Source organism: Patella vulgata, chromosome 3 (assembly GCF_932274485.2).
Source record: "Patella vulgata chromosome 3, xgPatVulg1.2, whole genome shotgun sequence".
Taxonomy (NCBI): Eukaryota; Metazoa; Mollusca; class Gastropoda; family Patellidae; genus Patella; species Patella vulgata.
In genome coordinates, this window is record NC_065881.2 from 73037604 (window position 1) to 73054946 (window position 17343).

Below are 17343 nucleotides of genomic sequence, written 5' to 3' on the forward strand. Positions count from 1 at the left end.
GAAAATTGAGTTGGCCTTAAATAGATCTAGCCATGCAAGGATCAGTCTGGTGAACATCGTTTTTCACTATTCTGACTTGAATACCAAGACACTATAAATATGACTTGCTGAACACCAAGCAAGCTTCTTACTACCACTGATCAATATTAATAATTTTCGTCACATTATTAAGTAGCTATTTTTAGGAATATTTTTAGCTCAATGACAAAGCGTTGACTCGATAATCAGAGCGGTTCAATCCCGATTTTTGCTGAAGAGGCTCAACGGATACTATCAATGGTCCCCTTAAGCATGAGGCACCATGTCGTATCTTGTTGGTCTCTTTATCAGTTTTAATGCACCAGACTACATCGAATATTGAAATCTCTTTAACAGCAAATTTCAAGTCTCTACGTACTAGGTGTACGAAAGGGAGAACGCTAGATCGGAGATAGTTCAGCTCAATAGAACGGTTCCTGAACGTAATGAGACCTACGTTCAGAGCTGAACTAGATCGGAGACGGTTTAGCACATATGACATCATAATGTGAAATGTGGGTAAGGGTTAGGACTGCAGATTTCGTCAAGTTCTCGAGAGCGCTACCTAACCCAAACCCTAAACCTTACCCTAACCTAACCCACAATCCGCATATGACGTCATTTTGTGCTAGACCGTCTTCGATCTAGCGTTAGTGCCGAATTTAATGGGTTTTTCCAATAGAAAGTGAAAGTTAATAAAATGACTGAATATTTCAGTAAAAGTGATAGATATCGGGAAGATTTAAGACGGAATCTACCAGATCTTATTAAACAAATTCCTACTAAAGAGATTTTACCGCACTTAAGATGCCTTAGCGACTCTGACATGGTAGGTAATGGTACTGGTAGACTAAACTTTTCATAACGGTGGTAAATATTTATAAATAGGCTACCGAAATCTAACAAGTATTACGAATTAATCATAATTTCCTAAATTGTTGTTACTAAAAAGTGTTCAACAGTCTTTATTGTGCTTGACAGTCCAAAACGCTGCCACATCATACTAAAACCCCACCCATCAGCTGGACCGTATGGCTATGAGTATATTTACGATTGTCAGACTATGTTTCTGGCCAAATGGTATAATTCTTCGGAAAACTGTATTGCTAGGGATTCAAATCCGCTGCCACATTATCATAAAAGCCCACCCATCAGCTGGACTATATAGGTATGGATTGTCAGACTATTTTTTCTGACGAGGCTATAATTTTCCAGAAAGGTATACACAATTGTATTGCCAGGGATTTAAAAACGCTGATACGTTATACTAAAACACTGTCCAGCCACTGGACCGTATGGGTACAGGATTGTCAGACTATTTTTCTGGTCAAATAATTATAATTTTCATAAAATGTACATAAAAGTGTGGTGTTTGGCAGTGAAAAACGCTAACACATCATACTAAAAGTCCACCCACCAGCTGGACCGTATGGGTATAGGATTGTCAGACTATTTAAATAATTTATTAATGCTATTTTAATTTTCCGGAAAGGTATACCAAACTGTACTGCTGGCCAGTCAAAAACGCTGACACATCATACTAAAACCCTATATACCCATCAGATGGACCATATGAATATAGGATTGTCAGACTTATTTTTTTGACCAAATGTATATATTATGATTTTCAGGAAAAGTATACAAAACAATTGGAGAGGGAATCTGAAGCGCACGTTAATACTGATTTGTTATTGAAATTACCCAAATGTGAATACTGGTTTCGTCATTTAAAAGATGCTCTATTCACATTAGAACGATATCACATCATAGACCTATTAAACTGGTGGGATATGGAAGATGGTGGTGAGTAGTCTGGTTCTCTGTATTCCGGATCGAAGAACATGGAGGGTACAAAACCTTTGCTTCCTCTTCCACCAGTCTCTCCTCCAATGTGGAACTCATTTTAACAACTTTCCGGCAATCTTCATTGAATCTAAAATAATGAGAATTTTTCATTTTCTAAACATATAGCATAGGCCACATAAATGTATTAGAAAACCGCATTACAGAATAGGTAGCCTGTAATCGCTTGGGATTTAATAAAATGGCGGAACTCTACCTTATCTTCGCAAAGTACACCTGCGGTACTGCACGGCATGGGAATAAATAGGGGAACTTACGTAATTAGGGTTAATGTGTATGCATTGGAACATTCATTGTTGAATCAGTTCGTTTATTATAGGTTGTTACATGTTTCCCTAGAAGTATTGCGAAGGCCTTCTTCTTATAAGTCTGTGTAAGATGGCTGACCTTTATAAAGTATATTCTACGCATATTCAGGTCACATCACAGGGCGTAAATCATTGGCTCGATAGCTCGTCCAATTTTTACAACCCCGACACGACAGAATGGAGACTTTTAATCATACTCATTGATACACCAAATAGGAAATATTTTTTTATATCCAGATATACTTCAAACCCCTTTATTTATTTTTCTATTACTTTCAAAAAAATGTTCTAGAATTCCATTTCCAGAAGGAAACAAAGTCGATATTGCGAACTCATTTGATGTAAATTTCCTCAAATCCCATTACATGTACATGGTGCATATTCCCATTACATGGTGCATACACGTCTTCATCAGCCCGAGTGGTGTTAAACTATAGGCCGTAAACTGTCAATTTATAGTATTAGAAGTTGTGTTATAACAATGGCAATGTTCAGCAGTGTGGTATTTATATTCAAACTTATTTCATATATCCCGGATGCTACATGGTCTATTTACCAATGGCCGTTTTAAATCCTTAAATATGGGTGCAGTAATTGTATAAACTTATCTGTAGATGCAGTATATCCAAACATTTGTCTCAATTCTTGTTCTATTGTTATTTCAGGGAGTGATAGAAGAACAAGTGCAGCAAACCAACCAACCGTTAGTCCTTCGTTTAATCAAAGAAGGGGAGATGAGGAAAGGTATTTTACTAATAATGGTCGGGGTCGAGGTGGGGGTGGCGTTGGGTATAATAAAATTCTAAAAAGGAGGGGTGGTGAATCCGTGGATAGACATGAGAGGACATCAAGCCTTGACAGTAGAAGAGCAAATAATTCAGGTGAATTCCAATATCAAAAGAACGACCTCAGTTGTACAGGTTTGCCTAATATTCCAGTTACTCATGATACTGATGGTGAACGCTTGGATAGACATGAGAGGGCATCAAGTCTTGACAGTAGAAGAGCAAATAATTCAACTGAATTCCAATATCAAGAACCAGTAAGTAATATAACTAATAATAATTGGTCTGTAGATGACAACGTAGTTACCACAAAGAACCACTCAAGGACTAGTGTTGAGATCCAACAACAAAAACTTGATTCCTATTCCAAACAAAACAAAATTCAAAAATCAATCCAGAATTCTTCTGTAGAATTAAGAAACATGAATCCCCATGATAATCTACCCGTAAACAGCAGTCAAAATTCTGATAATGAATCAGTAGAATTAAGGAGTACAGATCTGTCAAGGGATAACATTAATTTGGATAAATCGGGTTATGTAAAAGAACTGATAAAATCTACGCTGAAGAATCCATACCTTATTCATAATTCAAAAGGAGAAAGGCAACAGGAAGATAATGGGAGCAAGTACACATTTCAGTGCAGAGACATTGCGGAAATACCAAATAATCCTAGCAATATAAATAGCAGTCAAAATTTTAATAATGAATCTGTAGAAATAAGTACAGATGTGTCAAGGGATAACATGAATTTGGAAAAATCGGGTTATGTAAAGGAACTGGTAAAATCTGCGCTTAAGAATCCAGAACTTATTCATAATTCAAAAGGAGATAGGCAGCGGGAAGATAATGGTTTTCAAACAAGGGGGAACTGCAGTGTTGTAAATACCGAAGATCAAAAGAAAAATATCAATTCTGACAGGTTAATTAAACAGATAACAAAAGAGTTAAAGCAGCAGCATGATGCATATCAAGAAAATGAGGAAAAACCATTCTTAAATCCCGATTCTGAAATAACCGATCAGATACGCGAAAACCAGACCAATCAGTCACAGTTGAATTTATATGAAGATAACTCCGGTGATATTAGGGAGAATGTGACTTCACTCACAACTACCACAAACACAGGCTGCTCTCCGCCGAAAGCAAATTTACCGCGCAGAGGCATTCCGGAAATACCAAATAATCCTAACAATACCAGTTGTATGGGGATGAATGGAAATGGTGGCCATTTCACTTCATTTGGTGGTTCTACATGTAACGCGTTAAACACTTCCTCTACCACTGATCTGCAGAACGAACCAAGCCGTGAAGTTGCAGTTTTCCGCAACAATCAAGCATTACCCAATAATCACATAGATGCTACTAATCGAGGTGTCTATAATGTAGCCCAGCCTTCATCAACAGCTCATTCAATCAACAGTGGTGCTAACACTCCCAGCTGCGCCTCTACGATCGATCAGCTGAACCGTCCAAGGAGTGAGATCGTGGTGTCACAGATACAAAATAACACCCCAACAACAGAGCTTGAAGTTCCACCAGGAAATGAAGTTGATGTTTCACAGACCACTGCCAACAATAACGAAGTGTCATTTAACACCAGAAGCGCAATTAATGGAGCAACATATGACAATGCAATGTTTTCAACCCTGAGTTCTCCAAACAGTTTTTACAATAAGTTGGTTAGCACTTCTTCCTCGACAATAAATTTTCAAGGTGAAGTTGTAGTTACGTCACAGGACACTACCAGTGGTATTGGCACTGTCATCACTTCCACAACAACTGATATACAGGACAAACCTGCAGTAATTAACGGAAGACTGCATGACACTGGGGTGTCTTTAGCTACAGTTGTTTCGCAAACAGCTTCGAATTCCGCCCAAATACCAAGCGGTACTAATACTGACGAATATTCGTCTAGAGAATCTGCCAATACAACATCAACTGTGGATCCTACAGGTGTGTCTGACAGAGGTAGGATAAGAAATGAACTTAGAATTTCGGGCATGGTTGATGGTGGCACTGATGAATCATCAACATTCAGTGGTGTATCAAACTACCAGACCCTTAGTAACGACCTGAATTTATCTGGACCCAGCACAGCATCCACCGTGGACCCTACAGGTTTGTCAAGAAGGGGTAGACTACGAAATGAAATCAGAATAACCGATACAGCTGATGGACAAAATGGCGATACTGATAGAATAAGAGAAAATGAATCAACGACACGCAGTAATCCATTTGATAATGAACAATGTGAGGAAACATCAGAGAACGAAGTAAATGCATCAGTATTGTCCAGTGAATATCCAATGAATTTTGAGGATGAAGAAAACACTGGGGTGTCTTCAGCTACAGTTGATTCGCAAACAGCTTCGAATGCCGCCCAAATACCAAACGATACTAATACTGACGACTATTCGTCTAGAGAATCTGCGAGAACAACATCCACTGTGGATCCAACCGGTGTGTCTGAAAGAGGTTGGATAAGAAATGAACTTAGAATTTCGGGCATGGCTGATGGTGTCACTGATGAATCATCAACATTCAGTGGTGTATCAAACTACCAGACCCTTAGTAACGACCTGAATTTATCTGGACCCAGCACAGCATCCACCGTGGACCCTACAGGTTTGTCAAGAAGGGGTAGACTACGAAATGAAATCAGAATAACCGATACAGCTGATGAACAGAATGGCGACACTGATAGAATAAGACAAAATGAATCAACGACACGCAGTAATCCATTTGATAATGAACAATGTGAGGAAACATCAGAGACCGAAGTAAATGCACCAGTATTGTCCAGTGAATATCCAATGAATTTTGAGGATGAAGAAAACACTGGGGTGTCTTCAGCTACAGTTGATTCGCAAACAGCTTCGAATGCCGCCCAAATACCAAACGATACTAATACTGACGACTATTCGTCTAGAGAATCTGCGAGAACAACATCCACTGTGGATCCAACCGGTGTGTCTGAAAGAGGTTGGATAAGAAATGAACTTAGAATTTCGGGCATGGCTGATGGTGTCACTGATGAATCATCAACATTCAGTGGTGTATCAAACTACCAGACCCTTAGTAACGACCTGAATTTATCTGGACCCAGCACAGCATCCACCGTGGACCCTACAGGTTTGTCAAGAAGGGGTAGACTACGAAATGAAATCAGAATAACCGATACAGCTGATGAACAGAATGGCGACACTGATAGAATAAGACAAAATGAATCAACGACACGCAGTAATCCATTTGATAATGAACAATGTGAGGAAACATCAGAGACCGAAGTAAATGCACCAGTATTGTCCAGTGAATATCCAATGAATTTTGAGGATGAAGAAAACACTGGGGTGTCTTCAGCTACAGTTGATTCGCAAACAGCTTCGAATGCCGCCCAAATACCAAACGATACTAATACTGACGATTATTCGTCTAGAGAATCTGCGAGAACAACATCCACTGTGGATCCAACCGGTGTGTCTGAAAGAGGTTGGATAAGAAATGAACTTAGAATTTCGGGCATGGCTGATGGTGTCACTGATGAATCATCAACATTCAGTGGTGTATCAAACTACCAGACCCTTAGTAACGACCTGAATTTATCTGGACCCAGCACAGCATCCACCGTGGACCCTACAGGTTTGTCAAGAAGGGGTAGACTACGAAATGAAATCAGAATAACCGGTACAGCTGATGAACAGAATGGCGACACTGATAGAATAAGACAAAATGAATCAACGACACAAAGTAATCCATTTGGTGATGAACAAAGTAACGAAACATCGGAGATCGAAGCATATGCACCTGAATTTTCCAGTGAATATCCAATGAACTTCGAGGATGAAGAAAACAGAGGAGCGACGTTTGATTTGGTTCAAAGTTTCCATCCACCAGACTCATTGAGTCTCGCATCTCGAGTAGATTCTTCGCCATTTAACATTGAGCCTCAAGAAAACAGAGAGACTACTTCTCGTTCGGTTCTATCTGATGACAGTCAAGGTTTTAATCAGGAAGATGAAGGGATTAACGAACATTTTTCTACGCAGGAAGATCAACCTCTGACCGTACCGGAAGCAGGATGGTTGTCTAGTTTGAACGTATTTCCATCCCTGTCTGAAATTATGAGCTATGCTTTAGATCGCTAACATCAGAATTATGCGAGACTATTTTAGGAAGATTACATGTGTGTATGTGCCATTATAGAAGTCTAGATTGTCATTAATTATAAATAACAAATAATCAAATCCATGACTATGAACAATTTTTAAGTCTCCAATAAATGGCTGGTTGACCTGGTACAATGCAGACAAGATCGGATCTCAAATAAACCTCCAAAAATAATGCATACGTGGTAATTCGGTATGTAGGGGTTATTTCTGTAACCAGTTGATAAATCCCATGCACTCGAATGGCGACCAGATGAAAACTACTCTTTCTTTTAAGACCATTTTGTCGAATTCGTTGCTTGACAGTGGTGTCTATAGGCTTGGCGATGCCTGAGCCCAACCTAATCATAGTCAACTCTCAAGTATGGGGTCTGGTACTCCGCGATCCGTCTGCAGACATAGATTCGTTTACTGCATACTTCGAGAATAGATATCTGCTTTAAATGGCCGCCATATCAAAAAAAAATAATAGATTACTGTTTTGTTATGCGGTTCTACTCCGTTACACACCTGTCATACACACAGAGGCCGAATAAACTTTTTCAATTTTATTAAATGGAAGCAGAATAAATACTTAACAAAATTCTCGAAGTATGCTTAGTGATTTCGACTAAAATCGTCGATTTAGGACTTTAAACTGGCTAAGTGTCTGTTCTCAAGCGGAGCTAACTGTAGACAGTTTAGTATGCTATGAGAAAGTATGTGATAAAAAAAATAGATGACATAAACTTTTTATTCTAATTAAATAGGGCAGCCTGTACAGCAATAATTTCAAATTTCAAAAATTTAGTTTTAATGTCACTCTTTGATTAGATTCCCATTCCCTGAAATGTGTGCCCCGGGACGTGTGCTATCTGATAAATGTCACAAATCACGTAAAATTCAAAAGATGATAATAATAGACCTATATGATAATAGATAATGTTATTAAAGGTGTGAAACTGTTTTAATGTAGTGTGAAACTGCTATTTTATAACTCGGACATTTACGTCTGACAAATGTTAATAAATGACGTTACAAAAGAAACAGAAAATGTCGGTAAACTATAAGCACAACAATGAGAGTGTGAAATGGCAAGGAATGAAATTGCCCAAAAGAAAGCTTTCAGAAATGTTTCCAAGACATTGATATTTATTTGAAATGTTTCCAAGAGACATATTTATTTGTAAATTTGAGATTCGTGTTGAAGATGTATATTTATGAAAATGTGATATGTACATATTAAAATATATTTTAATTGTTTGATCTGTGTGTAAGTATTTGAGCACATTATTTGTAAATTATGTCGATAAAATAATAAAAAGTCAATTTATTTGTAGTTCTAAATCACATTTGATATGAGGTCAGAAGACAAATAGATAGAGGTCCGCGAGCTGATCCTGTGCACTGCCATTCCCTCGGGATTATAAATGGATCATCACAATGAAATGGGGTTTAACGTTCTACTGTTCTGCTTCGACTGGGCTAATGATGACGGGATACGCCATACAGTGTGCTATAAGGGACATTTTGCCCGGGCAGCGGCACTGTGGCCTACTCTTATATCGAATTCCAACTGCCAAGGGATCTTTTACGTGCACACCAATGTCTACACGGGACTTCGGTTTTTCGTCCCATCGAACGACTAGACAGGCCTTCCGTCCTGCATCACTGACAAAGGGAAACCACGCCGGAAAATTCCGATGAACCTTCTTCGCCATAATTCTTATCTGCAGAGCAATCGCAATAAATACTACCGGTGTAGACTGTAATAACCAGCCGCTAGAGATTGCCATTCGATTGCATACTCCTCGTAGTGTTTCGTTTGATTACAGCTATTCCGACTTAACACTGCTGTAATGGAAGAAAATTTCTGTTCCAAATTATGACTGATCAATAGTCCGATTAGCAACCAATAGCTAACTGCGTAACAATATCATTACGCTTTAAACAGAGCTCCGAATTGGACCAAATATGTTTACATAACGTTACGTCATGACTCACGATTTTATTATGCCCAATTAACTAGTGCATATAGCAGAATATTGCAGAAAAACTAATTGCGTGAGAAACGAAGTTATCAACACGAATACAATGTAAACAATACTGTTTGGAGACAATACTTAATTTTTCACCATTTTTAATACCTTAAATCACTGTCCAAAGTTTTAGGGAAGACCCCAGATTAAACGAAGGTTTGTCATGTTGCTGTACTTGGGATATGTTTGATTGAACACACTCCCGCAAAAGCTCAAGTATTAGAAGCCAATACAGCAATGACCAGAGAGGGATTTCTCGGGCCGTTGCTTCAGGAATATGTTCGATTGAGACTTCTGGCGTATTTCGCCGAACATAACTGTCGTGCCTAAACACACCTTTCTTTTCAACATCGTACACTAATTTGAAATTTTGTTCAGTACTCGCTCAAATATCCGAAATATGTCATCTTGTTTCCAGTCTTGAAATAATTATGCCATTTTAGCACTAGAATGGATGAGGAACATCTCAAATATATATTACACACAATGTAACACGCACCTGCCCCGTTTAAAACTGAGGTTGAAGATTTTTTCTTTGAATGGAATCCAGATTCTTTTTTTTCATATAAGAACAAATGTAGACCCAATTATCAAAGAATACATACCAATCACAGAATCTAACAGTATGAAACTGAAAGTAGGTTTTTGTATCTCTTTTTTAACTCACAGAATAAGAATTTCATTCTTGGAAAGGATAATTAGTTATGTTAATGCCTCTTTATTTCTTGTGTTATATTCATTGATATGTTTATCATTTTATTTCCCGAAAAAATACGGCGGCAGCATCCGAAAAATGAACCATAACCGTAGTAAAATTTCGAAAAATAACGGTAAGTAGCACCTAGCCGGAGCGAATTTGCTGGAACAGCAGTTTGAGTTTAAGAAGTAGACACTCTGAATCAAACACAGAATTGTGTGATTTTCTGAAACTCTGAACTCCGGTTGGGAATTGCATCACCACACCCATTGGTCAGTAAAATTCCCGGGTTTCGGGCACTTGAACTTGCGGAATGAAATAATTTTCATATTTTTACTTTCACATCCACTAAAACTTTATTTCTTTCATTATTTGGCCACTGCCCTACAGATTTGATTATCGCCCGAAAATACAATGTTATTTGATCGTAAAGTAGAAGAAAACACTGTATGTCGTCCTCACGTGAAACTACTATACCACAGACTTACATATCAAGACGGGTGGATCTGACAGATCTTGTTAGATATCATTGATACAGATGAGACTAAACACGAAATCTTGTTTAAATATCCATCCATTAAAATCAAATATTATTTTACATATAACGTAGGAGGTGGTGGGGATTGTAGGGCCTACATTGAAATAATAAACAATAGAATATTCCCATTAGCCTCGTAATTAATAAGATGAGACTAACCGTAGCCTGATTCCTACAAGCCAACATAATTAACAACAAATTCGTTTAAGCTGTGATACCGCAAAACGAGCCGCATATCGTATTTGAAACTAAAATAGTCGCTGCCTTGGTTACATTGTACTAATATGGCATTCAAGACAACGCTTCCGTGCTGCTAATTCAATACTACAAATGAGGATAGCTGTGGTCTGATGCCTTTAAAATTATGCATGAGTTATCTCTCTTTTCTACGACTGTCGATTTTGACATAATTTTTTAATCAAAATACATTAGTAATGATGAATAATCGCGGTTATTTGGGGTGCCACCATTGTTCATCATTGTGATCTATATGTTTAATTAAAGACGAATCCCACTTCCTGATAATATCATGTCCTAATACAATCTTTTAAGAAAGAAAATTTGTATTTCCATTTGATCCCCAAAAAGCTGCATCTGCGTGACATTGGCTATTTTAACAAATTTTGGGTGATGTGAGAAGGTTTAATTTGCAGAATCGAATATTTCCTGTGAATTATGTAGCGATAATCGAAATATGAAACCCTATATTTTATTCCGAATAATAACCGTGGAAATAGGTTGCTTCCTGACACAAACTATGAAGATTATCACCTGGTATTAGCGCACGTGTGAATTAGACATCCAATATCAACCGCTGCTACGCGCGAAATTCCACGTCATTTAGTTATTGGGTAATTAATATTACCTCAATATCAACCCATATTTCTATGTGTGATTCATCCCGAAAGATAGCATCTCGATTTTATTACCATTGTTAATATAATTTTACTTCTAGTCTTGGTAGTGTAAATTGTTCTGTTATAATTGTCTTTCAGACATTTTCATAATTACGGGCGTACATACATCATCATATTTTGCATCATGCCTTTGTTTTAATTAAATACTCGTACCAATAAAAAGAGAGAGACAATTGGGGTTTAACGTCATTTCGGGACAAACATGATTTAATTTCATTTCAATAATTCTCTTGCGCATAGGGGTCTTTAACAGTGGGAGGAAACCGGAGGACCCTTGACACATATACAACCGGGGATTCGAAACCACGCCAGTTGACTCAATGACATTGACAGACCTTATGATACAGCGCGCACGTGTTAACCATTCGGCCAACCCATCCCCCTCGTACCAACAATGTTACATCATTATATTTCTTGTATCACGGTCCGACAAGTATATAAGATGATGATATTAACGGCTTTCCATAGCATGACCCAATGGTAATGGGGTTTTTTAATAGCAAAGGAAGTCGAATTAACAAAATGGCTGAATATTTCAGTAAAAGTGATAGATATTGGGAAGATGTCAGAGCTCATCTACCAGTTCTTATTAAACAAATTCCTACTGAAGCCATTTTACAGCACTTAAGATGCCTTAGAGACTCTGATATGGTAGGTAATGGTAGAAGAGACGGTAGGCTACTATATAAAAATTGTTTTCGGCCCACAAAAACCTATATGACTCATGTCAGAAATCTATGGAAATTTATATTCATTAAACGAAGACCCTAAGAATGCCCCAAATTGTTTATCCTTCATTTAGTGTAAAAGGCTTGAAAAGGGAGTTGGTGTCAAACGCCATTTGCTCTCCCTGTTGACAGGAATGCCAGGGTGTTTTTACGGAAATTAATTGAATGACTAGGGATTGAGCTACCTATCCCAAAAATGACGTGGTGGTAGTGAGTGGGTGTTGGTGTGTGTGTCGGAGGGGTGGGGCGGGGGTCACTCTGTGACGCTATACCGTGCTGTGTCGCCAGGCCTCCAAAGACTCGTGTTCCTGAAGCAAAGCCTGCTATTGAAGACGCCAAAGACAATTCTCGTCACTGGCTTCAAAATAACGAATGTTAATTATTGTATGTCACTGCCGTGTGACACAATCCCATACTTAACTGTGAACAATATTCTTGATATCTTGGATTTGACCTTGTCATATTTAATTAGAAATCTTGAACTTTGTAGGCCTATTGTTCTAAAATCCTGTAACTATAATGTCTTTCTGCAGTCTCAGTTTCACGAGCCTAGACCATATCCCACTTTTTCAGACTGACATTGCTAACTCTAGCGATAGAATGTAGACTATATGATTGTTTGTGTCAGTCTCTTATGGTTATCTCTCTATAGGAACGCCGCATGATAGTCTGCTGACTTGTGGCACGGTCAGCTCTTCGAAAGGACCAGCCCAAATCTTTACCCAATTCCGACAGAACCTCATTCACGCGAAGGCACTGTCTTTACAATAGTCTATGCCGACCAAGATACACTAAGCAGAACTGGTATGTTCTTATAGACCGTATAGCAACACTATCTAGAAGTCGTTTATTCCGAAGATCATGGTCACATTGTTGGACAGTCCAACTTGGACTACAATGAAAGCCCATTCCATGTCTATCGGACCAAAGACATCGTAGTGCTAAGATTCTGTACATTAGGGTCTATAGTGTTATTTCTAAAGGGAAATAAAAGTCAAAAGAAAAATCAAATTCTCTTCATAAATGTTTTAAAGTTAAATTTTATTCCTTAAGAAATTTATTACTATATTGATTTTGTATTCTGGTATGACTTTTTCTAACACGATGTATTCAGTAAATATTCACATAATATATTATGACTGTTTACGTAAAAATCCTGATATAATAATTTGTTGTTACTAGAAAATGTTCAACAGATTGTCTTTATTGTCCAAAAGGCTGACACGTCATACAAAAACCCCACCCATCAGTAGTTGGACCGTATGAGTATAGGATTGTGAGGCTTATATTTTTGACCAAAAGTAAATTATGATTTTCAGAGAAAGTATACAAGGCAATTGGTAGTAAAGTCTGACGAGCAAGTTAACGCTGATTTGTTAATGACATTAAAAACATATGATTACTGGTTTGTTCATTTAAGACGAGCTCTGTTGAAAGTAGAACGTCCTGAAATCATAATGCTGTTAAACTGGTCGGATATGGAAGATGATGGTGAGCAACCTGGTACGTATCTGTTTCCGGAACGAAGAACATGGAGGGCACAAAATCCTCATTGAATCTAAAAATAATGAGAATTTTTTTATTTTCTAAACATATAGCATAGGCTACAATTTTTTTTAAGAAAACCCCATTACAGCTTGGGATTTAAAAATGGCGGAACTCTCCCTAATTTTCATAAACTAGACCGGCTGCAATCTTATTCGTGCGTTATGTGGACATGGGTGCAGTAATTTGGAAAGTTTATTTGTAGATACATCAAAATATTTGTCTCAATTCTAGTTCTATTATTATTACAGGACGTCATAGAAGAACAAGAGCAGCAAACCAAACAGCCGTCGGTACTTCGTTTAATCAAAGTGTGAGGAATGGAGAAAGGATTTTTAATAATAGTGGACGGGATCGAGGTGACGTTGGGTATACATATGACATTCCCGAATATCTAACCAGAAACAGCGATGTAAACTCTAATGGATACAGAAGATCCGAAGTCAATCAAAGAAATTGTGTCGCTCAAAGAAACACAGATATTTGTCATTACAACCGCACAGAAAATAGAAATGACCCTAATTACGTACCCGAAATTAATTCATGTGTAAATAAAAGTCAAACAACAAAAGTTGGTGAACGCTTGGATACACATGATAGGACAGCAAGCCTTGTCAGTAGAAGAGCAAATAATTCAGGTGAATTCCAATATCAAGAGAACCGGAACGATCTTAGTTGTACCGGTTTGCCTAATATTCAAGTCAGTAATACAGCTGTGTCAAATAACCAACCCAACAGTTTAAACGTTGCACCAGAACGCCCACCATCACCAGCGGATGATATTACTGATAGTAATTGCTATGTAGATAACAACGTAGTTACCACAAGGAACGACTCAAGGACTGATGTTGAGATCCAACAACAAAACCTTGATTCCTATTCCAAACAAAACAAAATCCAAAAATTAATCCAGAATTCTTCGGTAGAATTAAGAAACACGAATCAACACAGCAGTCAGAATTCTGATAATGAATCTGTAGAAAGGAGTACAGATCTGTCAAGGGATAACATGAATTTGGATAAATCGGGTTATGTAAAGGAACTGGTAAAATCTGCGCTTAAAAATCCAGAACTTATTCATAATTCAAAAGGAGAAAGGCAACAGGAAGATAATGGTTTTCAAACTAAGGGGAACTGCAGTGTTGTAAATCCCGAAGATCAAAAGAAAAATATCAATTCTGACAGGTCCATTAAACAGATAACAAAAGAGTTAAAGCAGCAGCATGATGCATATCAAGAAAAGGAGGAAAAACCATTCTTAAGTCCCGATTCAGAAATAACAGATCCGATACGCGAAAACCAGACCAATCAGTCACAGCTGAATTTTTATGAAGATAACTTCGGTGATATTAGGGAGAATTTGACTTCACTCACAACTACCACAAACACAGGCTGCTCTCAGCCGAAAGAAAATTTACAGCGCAGAGGCATACCGGAAATACCAAATAATCCTAGCAATACCAGTAATATGGGGATGAATGGAAATGGTGGCCATTTCACTTCATTTGGTGGTTCGACAAGTAACGCTTTAAACACTTCCTCTACTATTGATCTGCAGAACGAACCAAGCCGTGAAGTTGCAGTTTTCCCCAGCAATCAAGATAATCACATAGATGTTACTAATCGAGGTGTGCATAATGTAGCCCAGCCTTCATCAACAGCTCATTCAATCAACATGTGCAGTGGTGCTAACACTTCCAGCTGTGCCTCTACGATTGATCTGCTGAACGGTCCAAGAAGTGAGATCGTGGTGGCACAGATACAAAATAATACCCCAACAACAGAGCTTGGAATTCCACCAGGAAATGAAGTTGGCGTTTCACAGACCACTGCCAACAATAACGAAGTGTCATTTAACACCAAAATCGCAAATAATGGAGGGATATATGACAATGCAATGCCTTCAACCCTGGGTTCTCCAAACAGTTTTTCCAGTAACTTGGTTAACACTTCCTATTCGTCTAGAGAATCTGTCAGTACAATATCAACTGTGGATCCTACAGGTTTATCTGAAGGAGGTAGAATAAGAAATGAATTTAGAATTTCGGACATGCCTGATGATGGCAATGATGAATCACCAACATTCAGTTGTATAGTTGACGAACAAGATTTTACAGCAACTGATTTTAGTAGAAACAATGGCGTATTAAACTACCAGACCTTTAGTAACGACCTGAATTTATCTGGACCCAGCACAACATCCACTGTTGACCCTATGGGTTTGTCTGAAAGAGGTATAATAAGAAATGAAGTAAGAATTTCAGGCATGGCTGATGATGGGCATAATAGAATAAGAGAAAACAGAGAGACTACTTCTCGTTCGGTTCTATCTAATGACATTCAAGGTTTTAATCAGGAAGATGAAGGGATTAACGAACATTTTTCTACGCAGGAAGATCAACCTCTGACCGTACCAGAAGCAGGATGGTTGTCTAGTATGAACGCATTTCCATCCCTGTCTGAAATTATGAGCTATGCTTTAGATCGCTAACATCAGAATTATGTGAGACTATTTTAGGATGATTACATGTGTGTTTGTGCCATTATAGAAGTCTAGATTGTCATTCTCATAAATAATAGTTAATGAAATCCATGACTATGAACAATTGTGTGTTATGTTTTAGATCTGAAACATCAGCATTATATGAGACTATATGATTAACATGAACACCTGATCTGATGTGTTTGTTGATTGTGATGTCTGTATACTGTGCCTTGTCCGTAGAATAGTCTTGTATATTTGTTTGTGTTTGGTGTAGCCCTCCTGCTCTTACTATACGAGTGTGTGTGTCATGATATAGAAGTCTAGATTGTAGTTTGGTTTAGCTTTTGACATAGTCAATCTCATAAATAATAAATAAAATCCAAGAGCATGAACCCAATCTCAAGAATGAGAAAACAAGATATTGTAATTTTGTAAGTTTGGTATGCTACAAGAAAGGATGTGATAAAAAAAAGATAGATGACATAAACTTTTTATTCTAATTAAATAGGACAGCCTGTTCAACAAAGTTAACAGCATGATTTCAAATTTAAAAAAATTAATTTTCTTTTCATTCTTTGCAATCTGATAAATGTCGTCACAAATCACGTAAAATTCAAAAGATGATAATAATAGACCTATATGATAATAGATAATGTTATTAAAGGTGTGTAACTGTTTTAATGTTGTAGTGTGAAAGTGATATTTTATTACTAAGACATTTACGTCTGACAAACGTTAATGAATGACGTTACAAAAGAAATAGAAAATGTCGGTAAAATATAAACACAACAATGAAAGTGTGAAATTGCAAGGAATGAAATTGCTCAAAAGAAAGCTTTCAGAAATGTTTCCAAGACATTGATATTTATTTGAAATGTTTCCAAGAGACATATTTATTTGTGAATTAGAGATTCGTGTTTTAAAATGTGATATGTACATATTAATATATTTTAATTGTTCAATCTGTGTGTAAGTATTTAAACACATTATTTGGAAATTATGTCGATAGAATTATAAAAAATCAATTTATTTGTAGTTCTAAATCTCATTTGGTGTGAAGTCAGAAGAGAAAAAAATAATGTTCCGCGAGCTGATCTTGTGCACTGCCATTCCAATAAATTCTTGGATTATTTGCTGCCGATGAAATGACTGACAATCCAGGGTACCGTAGCCATTGAAAATGTTATTTGATAATCGAGAATATGTGGGTGGAGTTATCGTCTGTCAATCAAACGACCGGCAATTCTTGGAGACACTGCGGAGACAGTT

General features: G+C 37.5%; 3 protein-coding genes across 5 annotated transcripts in view; 2 read left to right on the top strand and 1 right to left on the bottom strand.

Annotated features, from left to right (window-relative positions):
- The first annotated feature begins 558 nt into the window (after nt 1-558).
- LOC126814430 (putative uncharacterized protein DDB_G0282133) lies at nt 559-8447 on the top strand. The gene is made up of 3 exons (XM_056099431.1): nt 559-847; nt 1650-1821; nt 2855-8447. Exons 1-3 carry the CDS (start codon nt 719-721, stop codon nt 7123-7125), a joined length of 4572 nt encoding a protein of 1523 aa, XP_055955406.1. The 5' UTR covers nt 559-718; the 3' UTR covers nt 7126-8447.
- Nucleotides 1495-17343, bottom strand: part of LOC126814431 (hydroxylysine kinase) — a 29882-nt gene continuing 14033 nt past the window's right edge. Inside the window, exon 6 of the mRNA XM_050539529.2 lies at nt 1495-1951. The gene's annotated coding sequence lies outside the window, so the exon portion shown is untranslated. The remainder of the gene's footprint in view (nt 1952-17343) is intronic.
- Nucleotides 11811-17109, top strand: LOC126814428 (probable inactive serine/threonine-protein kinase scy2). Of its 3 annotated transcripts, XM_050539522.2 has the most exons (3): nt 11811-11967; nt 13364-13547; nt 13841-17109. In XM_050539522.2, exons 1-3 carry the CDS (start codon nt 11839-11841, stop codon nt 16078-16080), a joined length of 2553 nt encoding a protein of 850 aa, XP_050395479.1. In that variant the 5' UTR covers nt 11811-11838; the 3' UTR covers nt 16081-17109. The 3 variants fall into 3 exon arrangements, with proteins under 3 accessions (XP_050395479.1, XP_050395481.1, XP_050395480.1); XM_050539524.2 differs by lacking the exon at nt 13364-13547 and having other exon boundaries at nt 11818-11967; XM_050539523.2 differs by lacking the exon at nt 11811-11967 and having other exon boundaries at nt 13117-13547.

What these genes read in the sequence shown, in the direction of transcription:
- LOC126814430 (XM_056099431.1), top strand. Translation starts at nt 719, where the DNA reads ATGACTGAATATTTCAGTAAAAGTGATAGATATCGGGAAGATTTAAGA. An exon ending in GCCTTAGCGACTCTGACATG is followed by an intron (nt 848 to 1,649) that starts GTAGGTAATGGT and finishes TATGATTTTCAG; the next exon opens with GAAAAGTATACAAAACAATT. An exon ending in GTGGGATATGGAAGATGGTG is followed by an intron (nt 1,822 to 2,854) that starts GTGAGTAGTCTG and finishes TTGTTATTTCAG; the next exon opens with GGAGTGATAGAAGAACAAGT.
- LOC126814428 (XM_050539522.2), top strand. Translation starts at nt 11,839, where the DNA reads ATGGCTGAATATTTCAGTAAAAGTGATAGATATTGGGAAGATGTCAGA. An exon ending in GCCTTAGAGACTCTGATATG is followed by an intron (nt 11,968 to 13,363) that starts GTAGGTAATGGT and finishes TATGATTTTCAG; the next exon opens with AGAAAGTATACAAGGCAATT. An exon ending in AGATGATGGTGAGCAACCTG is followed by an intron (nt 13,548 to 13,840) that starts GTACGTATCTGT and finishes TTATTATTACAG; the next exon opens with GACGTCATAGAAGAACAAGA.